Here is a 19,806-nt window from a genome sequence, read left to right on the forward strand (position 1 = left end):
TACCGATGGATTTTGATGGATTTTTCTTTCCTCCTACCTGCTGTACAGTCTAAGTCTTCTCTGAGGAGCACATAGAGACCCTGAAGAGGCATGAAACACACATTTAAACGCCCTTGTGAAACTCTGTCATAGGGCAGAGGTCAGCAGAGCTGGAGGGAGCTGGGCCCACCCGATGTCCCGCAGCCACGAGGCCCACTCGCCCCGCTGGCCTCCCATGCACAGCTCCCACCCCGCCGGGGAGCCTGCGGGGCGCCTGGCGCGGGGCGCAGAGGCCTCTCTCCACGGGCTGCGGCCGGACAAGCCGCCCCCGAGAGCTCCGAGTCCCCTACGCTCTGTAACCGGGGGCGGGGTGGGTTCTACTCAGTTTTTGCCTTTTGAAATAATCAACTATCATTCACAGCACAAAAGGAGGCGTTTTGTTCTTACTGATCTGTAAATACACTCATGTCCAGAACCTGCCTTTCTGATTATACATGCCCCTTCCGTGCCGTGAAAACTACAAATTCAAATTCTCCTCTGCAAGCCCGAAGTTAAGGCACAACGCTCGGCCCTGGGCCCCGGCAGCATCGCGCGTGCACGGCCACTGCCACGCTCGCACAAGGACGGACCGGCCTCGCCTCATTTTCCACAGCGTATCCCCATCGTGAGGCTGCCCACGACCGCATTTATTTTTACAAGAAATAGTTAACAAAAAGAATTTGAGAGTTGATGGTTTTCTCCTACACGAGCCATGTAAACAACCAGCTTTTTTTAAAGCCTAAATACTTAAATGCAAAAAATTAGTTAACCATAATAAATGTGAAAGTTTTAGACTTAGCTTATGCTAATTACTGAGTTTGCAACATATAGAAAGTTACTGTGAGAACATCTAATACACAGAAAATAGATCTAACATGCATTCTTAACTAATAATTATATTCTTAGCAACTGTCTAAAACTTAGTAAGCCTCCGGCATCTTGCAAACATACACCAGACATACACACATAAATATCCCTAGTAATAGTCTATAGTGTTAATAAAACACTTGTAAATTAAAAATTAGGGCTAATACTCATAAAATACTACCACTGCCTTATTTACAAAATAAAAAGAAATATGAGTCAAATTTCTTCACTTCAGAAAGCTGAAATTACATGCTCTGATACAGTAGCAGAATCTTAAAAATTCAGAAGCCTTGTAGTTTGTCTACATCAGTATTAATGACAACCTTTCTGAAAGACATCCAGTGCCTATTCCTGAAAGAAGCATCTGAATTTAAACAAAGATTGTTTAATGATCCCCAAACGATTCGTTTAAAACCAAACCACACCACTCCGGACAGAGTGCCGAGGACCTCCGGATGCACTAACTTCTGGCTCCACCTGCTGGAGCCACAAAATACTTCAAAGTACAGCAGAGCGCCCGGCCCCGGGCCGGAGGAGAGCCCGGGTAGGCAGAGCCCCCGCCCCCCCCCCCAGACCGCAGAGCGCTCCGCCCCCACCCCAGGCCAGCAGAGCGTCCCCCCCAGACATCCACCGCCGCTGCCACAGACGGAAACGCGCACAGAGCTAAGGAAGGAAATGTATCCAGGTTCAGCTCCATCCAATAACTTCCAAAACAGCAAAACTAAGTTAAAAGCAGTGTTTCAGGGGAATTGGGGTTCTAATCGAACTGTCAAAAAGTGACTAATATAGTTTTTAAAAACTCTACCAGAAAAACATAAGTTTTAGAAGACAACAAGTTTACTTTTGAACAGTCAGCATCGTGAGAACTTCAGGACTAGGATAGCTTCTGCTTATTCACTTAGAAGACCAAACAAAAGGACAATTTTCACAGTGAGTTGTGGCATTTTTTACCTTAATATAACTTTCTTCTTATAACAAAAAAGCAACACATGCCACTGTAGAAACACTACACAATGCAAATACTAAAATTTTATATCATTATCGTCCTACCACCCAGAGAAAAACATTTTTCCCTGTCTTTCTGTATCACCAATACTCACCTTCATCATCGTCTATCAGGAAAACGCACTCCCGTGCGACGCTACAAAAATGTAAGTAAATTTCCTGCTCTGAACACCTGGATGGTTTTCTATTTTAGTTATCAGAGACGAGTGACTGTCAACCCTTTCCATCTCAGGGCGCATACAAACTAACTGCTAAACCACGAAACATGCCGTTCGCTCATCTGACAGAGAAGCTGGTGTGAGTTTGATTCATTCCCACCGGACGGCTCGTGCTGTGTTGGCTGCTGTTGTTTTTAATTTGACCGTCCAAGGGGCGAGAGGCCAGTGCCCCGGCCGAGAGAGGTGTGGGCGCATGTTTCAGACGTTCCTGCAACGCACTGGCTGCAAATCGCTATTATATGTACAGTTATGTATATGTTATAGGTGACTGTAACTATAGTGAATAATTACATGTATCTATTATGATAAATGACCGCACTATTGGGACCAATGAACTAGAAATTATTGGTAACGTTTAACTAACAATGGTACATTAAAATGTATTAATAGGTGAGTTTTAATATTTACACGTAAGTATAAATAGTATCTACAAGTAGGATTTTTAAAATCTTCTGTGGGACTTGAAAATGGATAAAGCAAAGGTGGACTTTCTACTGAGTCTTCAAGACGTCCACCACCACACATCGTCTACGCTGCTGACCAATCAAAACACAGCCCCCGCCAGGACCGGCCAGACCCGCTGCGCCCCCTGCCGGCGGCCCGGCCTCGAGAGGGGCGGTCACGCCACCCGTCCGCCTCCCGCGGTCTCGAGTGCGCACGCGGAGCTTCACAAAAACTGCCCCCGCCACCCGGGGAAAATGCCTCAGGAACTGAAGACGTATTTCCCGGCTGTGAGGCTACAATTTTCATTCCGTCATTCTCCTGCCGTCCGAGGCGCACCGTCGCTTGCGATTTTAACTTTAAACTCACACCACGTAACACTGCCATTTCAAAATGAGGACTCCGTGGGCCCTCCGAGCCGGACAGCGCCGCGCGACGCCCCCCGCCCCACGGCGCCGTTAACGCCCCGCAGGGAGCCCCGTGCAGTCGCCGTGTCGCGCTGCAGTTCATGAAACTGCAGTTTCTTGTTTCTCACTGATTTTTAACATACATGACACAGAAAGCGAACACAAATGGATGCTCGCTTTCCCCGTCCGCTTCGCCCGGTCTACCGTGCACACTCAGCGATAAAACGCCCGCGGGAAGCCCAGCGGCCACTCCGGCCGGTCACCTCTGCCCTGCGCTGGCTCCGGCCTCGCCCACGCCGGGGCAGCGGGGACGCGCTCAGGGCGTCGTGCCGACCCAGGGCCGGGGCCCCCGCCGCACGGCCCCGCCCCGCGAGCTGCCCGCCGGTCTCCTTGCGGGGCGCAGAGCGGCGCCCCGCCACGCCCGACAGGGGCTTGGACTGACGCTGTACTGTCCTCGTCGCTCAAGCCCGGCCCAGGGGAGGGAAGCGGCGTCCCCAGGGGGTGACGCGGCCCACACACCGCTCCGCCGCCCCCGCGCCCCAAACCCGAACGCCGTGTCGGACGGCGCTGAGCGGGCTCGCACGCACCAGGGCGCCGTGGACACGCCTGTGGGCCTCTGCTCTACGCGGTGTGTACGTGCCAGGCACAGTCAGTCAGGTACACACACCGCGACGATCACACACGGTAAGCCGCTCCACCGCTTTCCCAATTAAGTTCACTCTTACCAAAGCACCTAACGACACAGGAACTTCTGTTCATCCAATCAACGCGTCTTTACGTTTTCAGTGTGAAAGTACTGAAATAGGTGATTCAAGGGGAACTGAAATTTTAAGACATATTCTGAGCCCTCACAAGAATGTTGTATAAATTCATGAAAGGTTTCTCACACACACGAATAGCAAGTGAAGGGAAGACCACAGCCCACACCTGTCGGCAAATGGGCGCGGCGGGCCTACCGGCGCCGGGGAGGGGGCAGGCCCTCTGCGGACACCAACTCCAGGGGACCCGGCATCCCTGCGGTCCCCAGCGAGAGTGCGGACCCAGCGTCCGTGGACAGTGGGTTCTGCCTCAGGCACTGCCTCGCGGCGGGCCCTGCCTTAGCCTGGGGCGGCCCCCACTCCACCTGCGTGAAAGCACCACCCCACAGCAGGGCGTCCGCTGGGGGAGCCACCGCCCAGCAGGAGGGCGGCACGGCCCGAGGTCTGGGAACCCACGGCTCCTCCTGCAGCCTCACCACATGCAGCGAAGGGCGCGGGTCCCCCAAAGAATCACAGGGGGAAACACAGCCGAGGGACCCACGGCCCCCAGAACGAGGCCCCGGGCTGCTGTCCCCAGCCCCCGAGGCCGGCCCGTGGGCACTCACAGCAGTGGCGCCTCTCAGGAGGCGCTTCCCCCAACTCTCAGCCCGAGCGGAGTCTTACACAGCGTGCTCCCTCAGCACGTGCTCCCGGGCCGCCGCTGTGCGGGCAGCGCCGTCCTGGCCCTGGGTATACACAGGGTAAAATGCCTGAGCTCGCACGCCTGGCATCGCAACACGACAGACACCCAACACGAGCAAGGGACTGCGGGGTCAGACCTCCAGTGCCAAGGACACAGCATGTCCCGTGTTGGCAGCTCTTCCTCCCAGTCCGTACACAGAATGAGAGAGAGAAGAGAGAATAGAAGTGAGTACCTTCATCTCCTTATCTGAGTTTTTCAATTGCTAACCAACAAAGGTGACGTCTCCGTATTGATGTCATAACTAAATCGAACTCTGCAGGACTCCTTCGGTCCTCAGAGCACCGAGGACTCCATTCGCCTCCAGTTCCAAGCACAGCAGAAACCACAAGGCCAGGTTAACATACGTGATTAGACTACAATGGTGTAATTCTTGTATCAGAAACCAGCTTAAGCAATGGTAAAGGACAATCAGGAAGGAAATGTTTGCAATTAATCTGACAGCTAATTACTTCAAAACACTGCCAAAGGGGCAGAGAATAGAGGCAGGCAATTCACAAACTCCAAAGGGGAACGACCCGCCACCGTGCTCCCCACGTGTCCGCCCGCACGGGGTGCGCAGAAGGGCAAACTGAAAGGAAAAAATGCCGTCTACTGACCTGGCTGGGGCTTCTGGGGGTTTTCGGTTTTCGCCTCACCCCAGGCCATGCCTGCTGGTTTCAGAGAGAGGGGAACGGAGGGAAAAGAGAGGGAAAAACACATCGATGCCAGAGAGAAGCACCGAGCGAAGCCCCGATGGGGGACCAACCAGCAGCCCGCGCACGCACCCTCACCAGGACCGAGCCGTGACCTTCGGGTCGCAGGGCAACGCTCCAGCTGAACCACGCAGGTCAGGGCAGCAGCGTTTTCTTTTTTTAACTAAAAACCAAAATTGGTAAAAATACATTCTGGGAATACATACTCTTGCGTCCTGCCCATGAGAGTAAAACCACCCGTGAAATCGGCGCAGCTTTTCCGAGGAATAATTGGGAAATGCTTTTTCAAACACTCTTGAGGTGTGCTTACCTGGCGAGTGAACTGCATAAGCTGACCCTGAGGACAAATGACTATTTACAAAGATACACAATGTCGCTTTTCTAATTAAAACCACGGGAACCCCCCCACCAACCCGTGACTACAGCAGCTCTGGGTAACACTGTGCTCCGGCAGGGAGAGCTGACCACCTGGACCCACGCGCATGGGTGGGGGCACAGAGCAACAGCCCGCCGGCCCCTTCGGCCACTGCGCTCACACACGCAGAGAACCACAAGGCTACAGGCCACGGCGCCCACACTGCGCTCCGCGCTGCAGGACTGTGACAGACGGTAACTTTCTCCCCTATACATTTTATTTTCCAAATATTCTACGGCAAACGTGTATTTCTTTAGATACACCCCAAGGTATAGGAAAAAAGGCATATAAACTCCAGGTGGGTTAAATAGTTAAATATAAACAAAACCATTTCTTTAAAGTGAGAAAAAAGGGGTGCACTGGTGACACCTGAGGAAGGGAAAGGGTTGTCCAAACACAAACACAACTAGAGAAACCAAAGGGAGAAAACGGCTGGGCAACACAAAACTGTGAAACTTCTATAAATCAAAAAAGCAAACAAATTCAAAAACAAAATAACTAGAAAAACATTTCCAAAAGTCGTATAAAAAGCCGTGTGACACAAAAGATATCACATAATACAGAAAAAAGGAGGGACAAGGAACCATAAAAAGATAAAAATATACACATCAGACCTTTAGGTATATCTTACAAATTAAAATGTCCTAATTCATTAGAAATTTCTAGAAAATGGCAGAGCTAAGACTGGACTGCAGGTCTATTTGGTTTCAAAGCAATATACCATGTTGCCTATAAGTAAATCATTATTTTCTTTTCAGCCACATTCATTTTAAAGTTTGTACTTGATAAGAGTTTTTCCCCCTTCTAGCACACATTTTTGAAATGACTAAAGAAACTAACAGCAAATAAATAAAATGGAAACTATGGCTACCTTTTTTAGATCTTAAATGGAGGTAGAGGTCTTCTGACGTGTCCAGATAAACCAAAATTCTCGTGCTACATACTTAAATGAAAATTTACTTATCAAAAGTATGGTCAGTACAAAAACTGCTTCTTGATTAAGTAAAATAGAAAAGCCTTTCACAGCTCACAAGCAATAAGGATGGTAAGTAAAATCTGGTTTTCTATTACATTAAGGCCTCACATGGTTGACTGAAGACAGGTACACCAGGAAGAAACCACGGGAAGGAACCTACACACACAGCGCTGGGAAAATCCAACCTGGGCTGCGAGCGGCCCGCACCAGGCGCACTCACCGTGAATCAGGGAGCCGTTCAGCCACTGGATGTAGTAGTTGTGAGGGAAGGCGAGCAGGATCTCGTTGCTGACGATGGAGAAGGGCAGCAGCAGCACCGCCCCCGCGGACACCGCGAGCGTGAACGTGCTCAGAAACAGCCTGGAAGAGCAGAGAGGCGCGTCACCAGCCACCGGGGACAGCGAGGGACGCGCATCACCCAAGACGCATAAAGCCTCCCACGCAGCTGCCCAGGAGCCTTCACGGAAGGAGACCATGCGGTGACTGCCGCTGGAGGGCAGCTGGGCCGGGGGGTGCCCGCGCCCCGCCTCCGCGGGGTCCGTCTGCCCTGCGCCCCGTGAGAGCCCTATGCCCTGAAGGCGCGGCGCACCCCGCATCTGACAGAGAATGAGCTGGGCCTCCTCCCTCTTTCCAGCGTGTGGGGTTCACTCTGCAGTTGCGTAACAGCTCCGGCAGTGCACCCCGAAAGCAAGGCAGCAACCGTTACAGGTGAAAACGGGGCGTCACAGCAGGATGGAGAGCAGGCTATTTCAGCAGGAAAAACAGGCCGTCAGCCTCCCACCGTTTGAAATGGGCGAAATGTACTTACGTTATAAATCACACAGTAGGGACTTGTTAAAGAATATTAGACTCCTAAACAGTATTGAAGACACTATCTTGTCATTTTTTAAAAATATCTCTAATATGTACAAATTTAGAAAGGTGTCTAAAACAAGAAAAAAGGGAAGGAAAGCAACAAATAAAAACATGCCCCTCCCTCCCAAAAATCTCATATGTACACAAAGAAAAATGGAGCCACAACAATCCGCAGCGTTCCGGTCCCTAACAGTCCCTGCGGAGGGTGGGATTGTAAGGGGCTTTCCCTCTCAGTTACACACGTCTGAAATGTCTAAATTTTATATCTGTATCTTCAAGATTTTTTAAACGGCAAAGAACACGGGGATCTCGCCAACACTGGAGGAGGAAACGGTCTGCTCCCCATCCCGCCGCAGCACGCACGGGAAGAACGTGGAAACCTAACATCTACCGGGCAGGGTCGCACCGAACGCCCGGCGCCCCTCCGAGCGCAGTGGCCGCGCGGCCGGCGCCACCTCGTGGCGGCCCGCGGAAGGGCCCTCCCGCTCAGAAGCCAAAGCCGCGTGAAACCCGAAACCCGGCCATGCATCACCGTTGCCCTTGACAGATGCCCCGGTGACACTCAGCACGGACGCCGCCCAAACCAGACTGGACGTGCCCGCTGGGCGCCGCAGCAGCACAGGCCCTCACCCAGGTCCCCTGCCCAGCCGGCCAGGGGCGCGCGTCGGCCCTGTGCTCGCGGCGGGGGGAGCACAGGTCCCGTGGGAGCTCCCAGCCACTCTTCCCGGGCGGGAGCCAGAGTCAAACCGCCCGCCCCGCGCCCGGGGTGTGGCGCCCCGCGTAGGCCCGCAGCCGGCCTCCCCCTCAGGGCACCGCGAAGCCCTCCCGGCACCTCCCTGCCCTCCCCGCGCACCCACTCATGACGGCCGACCCCAGTTCCCACTTGAACCTGGGACGCGTAATCTTACTGAGCCATATGCGTAGGAGGGCGGGCGACGTGCCTGAAGCCACCAGGGCCCCGGACCGGAATGTGCGGCAACAGGGGCAGGGGGACAGAGGGGGACAGAGGGGGACAGAGGGGGAGCCCTCCCCCTCCCTCCTCCCCCCGCTGCTGACTGTGAGACCTGGGCGCACGGCTCACCTGAGCATTCTCACAAACGCGAGGGCACGCGGGACAAACCCCCGGGGCCCCCAGTCCTGCATACTTAGGGTGTCAGGTTTCAGGCCCCCCGCTTTAAATCCGTACAGGGGACTCATCGTAGGAAGCCGGAGGTATCTTCCCTAAGGTACTTAAAAATAACTTACATACTTCAGTAATTTAAACCTAGTAACGCAGGATCCATCCATATTCAGTTTTCAGTTATAAATCACATCAGTCCTGTTCAAGCCATTTATTAATGAAGTGAAAGTCTCATAAAATTAACCACTTTCACGTGATCAATTCAGGGACAGTGAGTGCGTTCAGTGTTGTGTGACCAGACACTGTGTTGACCCAAAGAAAACCCCAAACCCACCGGGCGGCTGCCCCCCCATGGGCCCCCCCCCCCCCCGGGCCCCCGTTCTGGGTGTCTCTCCTACAGGGAATGACAGGCTGTGGCCTTTGGTGACGGGCTTCTCTCACTGAGTGCTGTGTTTTCCAGGCCCCTGTGCCACACAGGCGGCAGGACCGCCTTCTTCCTCAGGGCGGAGCAACGCTTCGGTGCAGGGACAGCGCACGCGTGCACACACCTGAGTGTGTGCACGCAAGTGTGCATGCACGCAGTCTCCCTCCTGCCCCGCGCCTCGGCAAGGGCTGTGTGACCTGCCACTAAGCATGAAGGGATGACAGAAAAATCCACGCAAGGCCACGGAACCAAGGAGACTGAAGGCGCGTCCCAGTCTGCAGGCGGCGGCTGCGGGGACAGGACGCCTGCCCGCGGCAGCGCACTCCGACCTGCGCCCTGCGCTACCAGGGACGTATCGGGAGGACTAGCACACTGGACCATGGCACGGTGGGCCTGCGTCAACATGAACTTCGCCTGCTAGCGTGGAGGGCCGCCTGGCGGGGTCACAGGACAATGGGCCGTCACAGGAAAGAGATACAAAGTGTCCTGTGAAAACGCGTCCAGTTGGCGACGGCCCAGGAGCTCGGTGAGGAAAGTCTTTGTATTATATTTCTAGCTTTCCTATAAATGTGGGGCTATTTCAAAAAGAAATCTTAGGTATCAATAAAAACCGCCCCGGAACACAGATGCTCTCCTGTGTAGTAGGCATAGCCGTGTGGTTCCAAATATTATATCACACAAATTCTGGCAGAAAGGAATTCACTCCTCTCCATCTAGTTTGACTCCCAAAAAAGGTCAAGGCACTTCCCTCCCACGCCATCAGCTGCCCGAGCAGAGGCAGAGCCCTGGGCACCGAGGGGGCCGCCCCCTGCTCGCAGGAGGGGTCTGCCGCAGTCGCCTGCCCTCCTCCTGCCTCCTCCGAAACCACAGGCCCCCCGAAGACACTCCCACAGCTGAGAGCCGCCCCTCTGGCCACACCTCCCGAGGATGGAGTCCACCGGCCCCTGAAATACACTCCTTTTAACGCGGTGACCAGTCCTCCACTGTCCGTGCACACTTGCCTACGCGTGCTGTCCGCGGACTGGATTAACACTGATGAAGGTGTTATAATGCTTTAGGCAAACTTCTTCCATATTTCTGCCCAAGAGGCAGCAGGGAATGCTGAGAACGTTATGGCTTCAGAACTAAGAAGCAATGACCAGACTGAGAATACGTACGAGATCCTGTTGACGACAGCATCTTCATCTTCGTGGTCATCTGCAAAAGCGTTTAAGGCATTTACGTTACTCTGTCTTCCAGCACGAGGTTTCATTAGTTTATTAAAAACAAACAAAAGTATAAATTTAAAGAAGCAACTGTTGAATGAAAACAACTTTTAAACAGCACTGTGTTTATGTCAGCACACACCCAAATTTAAGTTTCATTAAATCAGGATAAAATACAGTTAAAGAATACTGTTTTGGTTAATCAAAAACCCTTAACAAAATGACCACACGTGAATTAAAGTGGCCCAAACATTCAGCGCTCAATAAAACCAGACCTAGCAGACCCTTCGGACCACTGCCAAGTTTACTGTTACACAATGCAAGTGAAATGAATGAAATTTTCTGGTTGATCTCAGCCCAAAAAAAAAAAAAAAAAAAAAGGTTACTATAAAATTAAAAACCAGCCCATGAGAACGCACGTTCTTGTCCGTGCTCCAAGCCTGTCAGGAGCAGGGGCAGCGACGAGGACTCACCTGGACCACCCTACACCGGCTGTGGTGCCGCCTTCACCCCCATCCGGGTTGCCGACGGCAGCCCCCCACCCCACTCGGCTCTTAGCACCCTCTCTCGTCCTCCCACGCAAACTCACCCGCCACAGGCTCTCTGACCCAGCCACAGACTCTGGGCCCTGCCTGGAGTGGCTCAGTCGGCTGGGCATCGCTCTGCCAAGCGGAAGGTCGCCGGTTCGACTGCCAGGCAGGACACATGCCTGGGTTGCAGATATGGTTCCCAGTTGGGATACACACGAGAGACAACCTTTCTCTCTCACGTAGATGTTTCTCTCCCTCTATTTCTCCCTCCCTTCCCCTCACTCTAAAAATAAATACGTAAAATCTTTTTAAAAAAAGAAAAAAGAATGCGGCACGGCCCCCGGCCCTGCCTCCCCTCAGCACCCCCCGGCCTGCCCTCCCAGGCTCCCTCTCAGTCCCTGCAGTTCTGAGCGCCCACCTGCTTCGCTGCCGAAGCACATGTGGGCCATGCTCAGCCCAGTCTACAGTCTCAGTTACAGGCTGCTCAAAACAGCTTCACAACTAAAGGGACCACAAAACAACCCGGTCACAGTTCATCTTCACACGGTTGAGCCCATATCCAATCAACACCTTAAAGAATGTTTTATTTTTTTCAATTCTCTCTCCACCCTCTACCAACTAGGCCCAGAGCCCTGCCGCCCTGCCGCCCCGCCCTGTGCTCGTCCTAAAAGGCATCTTACGCCTCCCCCGCTTCCCCGCTCACCATCCCCTCGCGTCCCCTAAAACATCCGCTCCTACCACCTGTGCGTACAAGTCTGTGCCCGCAACCTGCGATGCCTGCTGCCAGAGCACCTTTCAAACTAGCTGAGGTCTGTCAGGGCATCAGGTCTGCAAACCTGAAGGATCACGGAGTCCTGGGGACACTTCGGTGCGCTCAGAGCGCCACGTGAGCGCACCGAGGGGACACACCGGAGCCAGCGGCATGTCCCGCTCACCTTCGCGAGTCTGACAAGGGCGACACGAGAACGTAGTGTAAGGAGCCTTCCACCTCTGGGATGCTTAAGCATCCAAACGGCACCTGGCATTGGCCCGAGGTCACAGGCAGAAAAGCCTGTGATTCTAGAAAACAGCTGAGCTTTAAGAGGAGGCAGTAGGGTAACTGCCTGCGTACTTACAAACTCTGGGACGTACAAAGTTCTTTAAAAAACAACAAAGACATAGGGGCCCCCCCCGGCAAGAACAGATGGAACCTAGGGAGGCGCTCGTGCTGGGGAGACTGAACTGCGTGCCACTGCAGAGAAAGCAAGCTCGTCGGGAAGTCAGAGCCGGGGGGCGGCGGGGGGGCCCCTTCACACCCAGAGCCGGTCTTGGGGACCAAGAGCCTCACGAAGGCCGAGTGTCCCGGAGGCTGGAGAGCCCGTGCTACGCTGCCCTGGGCCCGAGGACATGGCAGACAAGGCCGGGCCCGTGAGGGCGACCCGCGTGCTCAGGCCCCCCGAGACCGCCTTCAGTGCTCTCGGTGCTGGCGACTGCCCGCCCCAGGCCCGGGCACCGTGGCTGCAAGCCGCGCGGAGGGCCCAAGCAGCCCATGCACCCGGCCCAGGCCCGGCGGGGAGACCCGGGGCTCACCGCCACCGCACTCTACTTGCCTGACTTCCTCCTGTATCTTGTGATGACGAAGTAGGAGACAACGTAGAGAACGGCAAAGAGGAGGAAGCATATCTGAAACAGACAGAGTTAACACATCATCTGTCGAGGCATTTTCCACACGTTTTTAAATAAGAGACACATCTTGGTATCTACAGAAAAAGAGAATTTAGTCTATCACAAAGTAAACATTTTAAATGTTTTTCTATTATGAAGTTTGGGTGAAGTATTAATTTATATGGACCAGTTTTAATACTATTTCAGGAAAAAAAGTGCAATGGAGGTTTTTCTTTTCATGATCTGACCAAACTGTTTTCATAACCAGGTGGACGCGTAAAAGCCAGAACATCACCGGCAGATCTGGAGAGCCAGTCGGGGGAAGCTGCCCTCCCGCCTGAGAGCGGGACACGCCGTGAGGGGCCGGCGGCGCCCAGGGGTTGCGGGGGCGGCACTCGACACATCAGCAGGGCGGATCTACGGCGCAAAAACGGGCGTCACGTGGTGTATGTCCACGGGACGTCCCTAACTAATGTCACAGTAACTGTTCGGCAAGCACACCGTATGTCAAAATAAACCGAAGCTGAACAAGAGACTTTAATATTAAATTCCACTTAATTCCTAGCAGATCGAGGGTATGACAGGCAAAAAGGACGGGTGGAGACATGGATCCCATCACAGTCGAGGACCAGGTGTGCCGGAAACACAGGCTTATGAGAACCACGGACCACGGCGAAGTGTTTTGAAGACTCTCCGCCAAAAGTGTCCCAGGTGACGACAAAGTCTAGGAGGCACCACCCCACGTGCGCATTTGTCAGGACGGGTCGGCAGCATGTGACTGGGAACGACCTCGGACCTGCACGGTGGACATCTCTGTAGTGTCTGTCGCCTAGGAAAAGACAGGCTAGAGCTGGAGAGGGAGGCCTGGCCAGAGTGGCCCGGTGGGTTGAGCACCGTCACCGGTTCGATTCCCGGTCAGGGCACAGGCCTGGGTTGCGGGCCAGGTCCCCAGTGAGGGCGTGTGAGAGGCAACCAATGTTTCTCCCTCACATTGATGTCCTGCTCCCTCGCTTTCTCCCTCCTTCCCCTCTCTCTAAAAATAAGTAAATGAAATACTTTTTTTAAAAAAATGGAGAGGAAGACTAGGAGCCTCCCATCACAGTGACACTCAAGGGACAGTGACCCGAGGAGCGGAGTCGGGGCATCAGAGACGGCCTGCGGAGCCCACAGGGAGCTCTGGCAGAGAAGAGAAGGGACACCCTCACCGCCTCCTCCCAAAATCCTCTGAGTGTGGGACGGGGGTCAAGGAAAACCAGTCGCCGGTGCAGAAATGCAAAGGGCAGGAGTCAGGGCACACTGTGCGCAGTGGGACAAGGGCCCAGCGGGCTGGGAGAGCGGCGTAAACACCCGAGGCGCAGGGTCCAAGTCGGGAGCTCAGATGGCCGAGGGGATTAGCGCCTGGGCAGGGGCTGGCAGGCGCCGCTCCCTCAGCAGTTCCGTGTTGTGAGCAGTCTTCCGAGGACTGGGAGCCCAGCCGGGAACACCTCCTAGTGCCAGCCTCCCTGAGCTCCCATTCCAGTGGGAAGGCAGCTCATAAATGCAAAAGGACACAGCGTGTCAGGGCACAAGGGGAACAGAGTGCCCGCAGCGGGCAGGAGCACACCTCGCGGACGGGGACATCTGGGGACGTCTGAGAGCAAGACCTGCAGGTGTCCAGAGGGGCGGAGGCAAAGCCCTGACTGAGAGGACTGAGAGGAACTGGAAACAAATGTAGACAGCTCTTTCCAGAAGGTATATGATACTGGGAAGCAAAGGGAACGCAAAGGGAATGTGGATTCACGGGCGGGGGGCGGGCGGGGGCCGGTTAAGATGGGAAAAGTTACAATGGCTGCAGAAATATCCACGAGAGAGAAATGACACAAGAAAACACAGAAGTGCTGACGAAAGGTGCCCATGTGGAAGGGCCAGCTAGAACCCGCCCAGGAAGAGCAGGGGACGGACAGACAGACACTGGAGCGGCCGCAGGCAGCTGAGCAGGTGAGCAGGGGACGCACGGACACTCTCAGTGGTTTCTGTTTTGTGGACAACATGGAGGCACGTCCAAGGAGCGGGGGGGGGGGGGGGGGCGGACACGCAGCACATGGGAGCCTCGAGGGGAGAGGAAGCAGCCTTTAAAGCCGCAGGCCCACCACACCGGACTCCGCACCGCCGGGGCGGCCAGAAGGCACGTGCCGCTGGGGGTCTGGCTCTCAGGTGCCGAGGCCAGTGCAGGACGGGTCCCCAAAGCGCCAGGTCAGGGGCCCGGTCCCCCCGGTGCCCTGCCCTCTCCTGCCCACACGGCCCTCGCCTGCGGCCTTGGCTTCCCACCTCCCCGCTCCAAGCCCTAGCCCGGCTGCCTGCCCCTGCCCCGCTCCGCGTGCCCCGGCAGGGGCAGGAGTGACCCCACAGCCACGGGGCCCCGTCCTCCACGCAGCAGCTCCCGCGCCAGGTGGCGTCCTGCTCCGGACCGCCCTCCCGGTCGCCCTTCCGCGCTGCCCCTTCCTGGCAGCCTTTAAATGCCATCTGTCCCTATGATTCCGGGGTTAGGCCACGAATCTCCTTTCATTCCACCAGCTCTCCCCAGGCAGCTTCTTCTGTCCCGGGGATCTCGCCGCCGCCGCCCAGCGATCCCAGGACCGCAGCCTGGGAACCCTGGTTTGGGGCACCTCACGAGTGGGAGTGGAATGACTGGCCGTGAGCCCGAAGGACACCGGGAGAGACAAGGGAGACGAGCAGGCGGATGGGTGGGAGCAGGGGTCCCAGTGGAGAAGCGGCCGCGCTAAAAGCACTTGACCAGGGAGGCTGCGAGAAGACTGCACTGAAAGGGTGTTTTAGGATTTTTTTAATTAGTTTTTATCGTCCCAGGTGATCGCTTCACAGGGTACACACGCGTCTCACCGCTGTGCTGCACACATGAACTAATGCAACACTATGTGCCAACTGTAGTTTTAAAATTAAATCTAAAAAATTTTTAAATTATAATTCTTTCAAATTACCCTAAGAACCAGGAAAATAAATACATAAGAAAAACCCGTACTGTGTAGTGAAACACATGAAAACACAAAAATAATGAGATGAAACATTAAAATCACTTTGTAAATAAGACAAACTATCAAAAGGCAAATGTTAACAAAGGGAAAAGCTAAGGTGTCCATTTTTTTCTTCTCTCAGACAAGGCTAAATTTAAGGCAAAAGGTGTGAAGTAAGACAAAGTCAGGCACTTTATGAACAATGATATAACCCAAGATGAGGGAAAAAAATCTTCATGTGCCAAAAAGCATAGCACCGAAATATATTTTTAAACACTGAACATGCAAGGAAAAAGACACTACTTTAGCTGAGAGATTTTAATTCACCATAAAAGAAAAAGTAAACCCAAACCAAAAGCATAGTGATAATAAATATGCAGTTTAAGAAGCAGCAAGATTGCTCCAGCACAGTGATCTCATGGCAACACCAACTAATTACTAAAATTCTGTGGCCCACCAAAAACTACGTTCTTTGAAGTCCAACTGATGTGACAGATTACACCGAGTGATTTCCGAATGTTGAACCAGCCTTGCATACCTTGGACACGCCCCCTTCGTCATGGTGTGTAATTCCTTTTACACATTGTTGGATTCAGTTTGTTAGTATTTTCTTGTAGAATTGTGCATCTATGCTCATGAGCGATACTAGTCTGTAGTTTTCTTTTGTTGCAATGTCTTTATCTGGGTTTAGTATCAGGCCTACTAGCAACAACTTCCCTTAATTTTTCTTTGAGAAAATTTTTATTTCTCTTTACATTTAAATGATAACTTTGCGAGATACAGAATTCTAGGTTGGTGGGTTTGTTTTCTTACTAACATTTTAAATATTTTACTCCTCTCTTTTTGCTTGCATGGTTTCTGAAGAGAAATCTGACGTAATTCTTACTTCTTTTTTTTTAAATCCTAAACTGGTGTGTTTATTGATTTTAGAGAAAGAAGAGGAAGGGAGACAGAGAGAACATTGATCAGTTGCCTCCCGTATGCACCCCACAACCTCCGGTATGTACTGTGTGTGGGGATCAAACCCACAACCTAGATATATGCCCTGACCAGAGACCAAACCCACAGCCTTACGGTGTACAGGATGTTCCAACCACTGAACCACAGGCCAAGGCTGATTCTTAGTGTTGATCTGCTATTGGTAAGGAGCTTTTTTCCCTCCGGCTTCTTTCCTCTGTTCTCTGTCTCTAATTTTCTGCAATCTGAAGATGATTTGCCTAGACCTAGATATTTTTGGTATTTGTCCTGCGTGGTGGTGCCTAAGTTCGCTAGATCTGTGGTTTGGTGTCTGTATTAATTTTTGGAAAACTGTCAGCCATTATTGATTCAAATATCTCTCCTGTTCCTTTCTGTATACTTCTCTGTCCGGCATTCTCAATACATGTATATCACATCTTTTGCAACTGTCCTACAATTCTTGGCTGTTCTATTTCTTTTTTTAATCTCTTTTTTTTCTCTTTGCTTTTCAGTTTGGGAAGCTTCTGTGGACCTATCTTCCAGCTCACTCATTCCTCCCTCGGTCCTGTGCGGCCAACTGATAAGCCCATCAGAGGCGCACTTCACTTCCGTTACAGGTCACTCGATTTCCACCGCTGCTTTGGAGTCCCCTCGCTTTGCTTGCATTCCTCGTCTGCTCTTGCATGCTGTGCATTTTTTCCACTAGGGCCCCTAGCACATCACTCAGATGTTTTAAATTCTGGCTTTATAATTCCCAAATCTGTCATACCTGAGTCTGGTTCTGATGCTTTCTTTGTCTCTTGAGACTGTTTTTTTCGCCTTGTAGTAAGACCTGTGATGTTTCTGTTCGAAGGCAGATGCTGCGCACACAGTCAAAAGCACGGAGGGAAACAGCCCCCACAGCGTGAGGCTGCGTGTTTCTCTGGCTGTGAGTTGGGCTGTGCTGACGGGTGCACATCCTGCAGGCGTCGAGGCCAGAGCCCCCACCGGGGCCCTCGTTTGTGCCTCCCATCGCCTTTCGTTTTCTCTAGCGACTCCTCCTTGACTGGAATCTGACTGTAACCCCTTGTTATTACGCAGAAGCTCGACAGGCGTGGTAGGTAAAAGGTGGCAGGAGACAAGGCAACAAGGCTCCTGGCTGCCATTACGTGGGATTGCAATCCAAATGACAGAATAGCTAATTAACGCAAAATAAAGCCAAAATACATAGACCAATGGAGCAGCACTGAGCCCATAGTTACACCCCACAAATATGCAGTCACCTAAATTGTGGCAAAGGTCATAACAGCGCTTAAGCAACTGGACATCCATGTGAAGAAACACATATGGCTCCGACTTCACGGCACACACAAGTGATACACTGCGGATGAACTCGGGTCTCAATGGGGGAGAGCAAATCAAGCCTTTAGGGAAAAGCACAAGAGAACCTCTTCCTAACCTTGGGTTAAGAAAGATTTCTTAAAAGGGGCATAAAACAAAAATGCACTGATCACAAAAGGGAAACACTTGATAAAATGAACTATATTAAAATTAAGAATTACAGCCCCAGCTGGTACGGCTCAGTGGACTGAGCGCCGGCCTGCGAACCAAAGGCTGCTGGTTCCCTTCCCAGTCAGGGCACAGGCCTGGGTTGCAGGCCAGGTCCCCAGTGGGGAGTGGGCGAGAGGCAACCACACATGGATGTTTCCCCTCTCTCTCCTTCTCTTCCCCTCTCTCTAAAAATAAATAAAATCTTTTTAAGAAAATAAGAATTTCTGCTCGTTAGAAAATGTCATTAGGTTGCCATATCTGTATCTCTGACCAAGGTATCGTATCTACTGCAAATCAATATTAAAAACATAAATAAACTAATTGGAAAGTGGGAAAAAGTCTGGAAGACACTTCTGGAAGGATTTCCAAATGACCGACAAGCAAATGAAAAGGTGCTCAACTTCATTCATCATCAGGGAAACGCAAATAAAATCTTTCGTGCAACAAGTATTACGACCCACTTACTAGAGGGGCTAAAATTGGGAAGGGCAGGAAACACCAAGTGCCGCAAAGAGGTCCGCGCGCCTCTCCTGCGGCGGGACCTCCGGGAGCGTGCGCGCGCGGGGGCTTCCCAGGCGTCGCTCGGGGAGAGCCAGGCGCGAGCATCCCCGCGCGCGACTGCGACTGCGCAAAAGGCCCCGCCGCCGGCAGCGACGGTCGCCGGGCCGCGAGCCCGGAGGGACGCCTGGTCGTGCGCCCCTCTCTGTCACTGCAGCTTTAACTTAAAACTTCAAACCAAACCCAGCGCTCCGTCTCCAACCGCACCGCTGAGACCTAGGGATCCCCTTTCCTCCGGGGCAGGCCCTGCCACGGGGACCCTGGACGTCCGGATCAGCATCCGCACCGACGGGGCCGCGGAAAACCACCTTCTTCCCGCCAGCCCCGAGCGGCCTGCGCTTGAGAGAAGCGGGGAGAAGTTGGCGTGTCTCCGCCGCTCTGCAGACGCCGGCGGGCACCAGGGCGCTGAGCTCTGGGCGCCGAGTTAGGGGACGCCTCCAGGCGGGTGCCGCGGCCACGCCGGCTCCCGACCCCCGGCAGCAGCGCGGACCAAACAGGGGCTTCCCGGAGGCTACCTCGGAGCACCGGGGACTCGGGCCCATAAATCGCCGGTCTTCCCCCACCCCCGAGCAGAAGGTGGTTTCGACCTGAATACAAGTGGGGCTGCAGGCGAGCAGACGGCGGAGCGGCGGAAGCCGGGCTGCGCGCCCCGCGCCGCCGAGACCCGCACGCGCCCCCGTCCTCCCGCCAGGCCCCGCCACCGCGGCCCGGGAGGAGCAACGACGGTGCGGGCGCGGGGGACGCCGCAGGCCTTCACGCGGGGCCGCGGGTGACTCGACGGAACGGCGCGCAGGGAGGAGGCGAGAGCGCGGTGGGCGCGCGGCGGGGGCGGAGCCGGGCGGGAAGGGGCGCAGGTGGCCCAGGGGAGGCGGCCGTGCGGTCGGGAGTCGGTGGGGGCGTGGGGCCAGGAACGGGCAGCGGAGTCGGGGGTCCGCTCACCGTGGACTCCCGCACTTGGCTGTGAAAGTGCTGCTCCCGCGCCGACACCTCGTCCTGCGCTTCCATCCTCCGTCATGCCCGCGTCCGCGCGCCCCGCCGCACCACCGCCCGCCGACCCGAGGGGCTGGGCGGCCGCTGAGCTGACCCGGGACCACAGCGGGCCACAGCCGGCGAGGCGGGGACCGCGACCGCGACCACGGTCACCACCTCAGCGCCGCCTCAGGAGAAGCCGCTCGGGACGGAGGGCCAGCGCCGAGCGATCCGGGGCGGGGCCGGGGCGGGGCGACGTCACAGAAAGGCGCCGCGCGTCAGAGCAGCGCGCCGCGGCGTCTGCGTCTCTAAGGCGGAGGGGGTGTGGCGAGGGCGAGAGGGGCGGGGCGGCCTCGATGCCACGCCCCCACGGAGCGGAGACCGCGAGGAGCGCCCTGAGGCGGGTGGCAGGAACCGGTTCGCAGAGGCTGCTCCCCCTCCAGCGAGGGTGACAAGTGCAGGTGCGG

General features: G+C 54.3%; 1 protein-coding gene across 1 annotated transcript in view; it reads right to left on the reverse strand.

The window, feature by feature from the left end:
• Nucleotides 1-19,571, reverse strand: part of LMBR1 (limb development membrane protein 1) — a 70,812-nt gene extending 51,241 nt beyond the window's left edge. The window contains exons 1-4 of the mRNA XM_054574782.1: nt 19,310-19,571; nt 12,263-12,335; nt 10,096-10,135; nt 6,760-6,899 (exon numbers count right to left, since the gene is read on the reverse strand). Of these exons, the coding sequence (XP_054430757.1) occupies nt 6,760-6,899; nt 10,096-10,135; nt 12,263-12,335; nt 19,310-19,375 (319 nt within the window). The 5' untranslated portion in view covers nt 19,376-19,571. The remainder of the gene's footprint in view (nt 1-6,759; nt 6,900-10,095; nt 10,136-12,262; nt 12,336-19,309) is intronic.
• Between the last annotated feature and the right edge of the window lie 235 nt (nt 19,572-19,806).

Source organism: Pteronotus mesoamericanus, unplaced genomic scaffold (genome assembly GCF_021234165.1).
Source record: "Pteronotus mesoamericanus isolate MK-2021 breed Mesoamerican mustached bat unplaced genomic scaffold, CSHL_Meso_final contig_265, whole genome shotgun sequence".
Taxonomy (NCBI): Eukaryota; Metazoa; Chordata; class Mammalia; order Chiroptera; family Mormoopidae; genus Pteronotus; species Pteronotus mesoamericanus.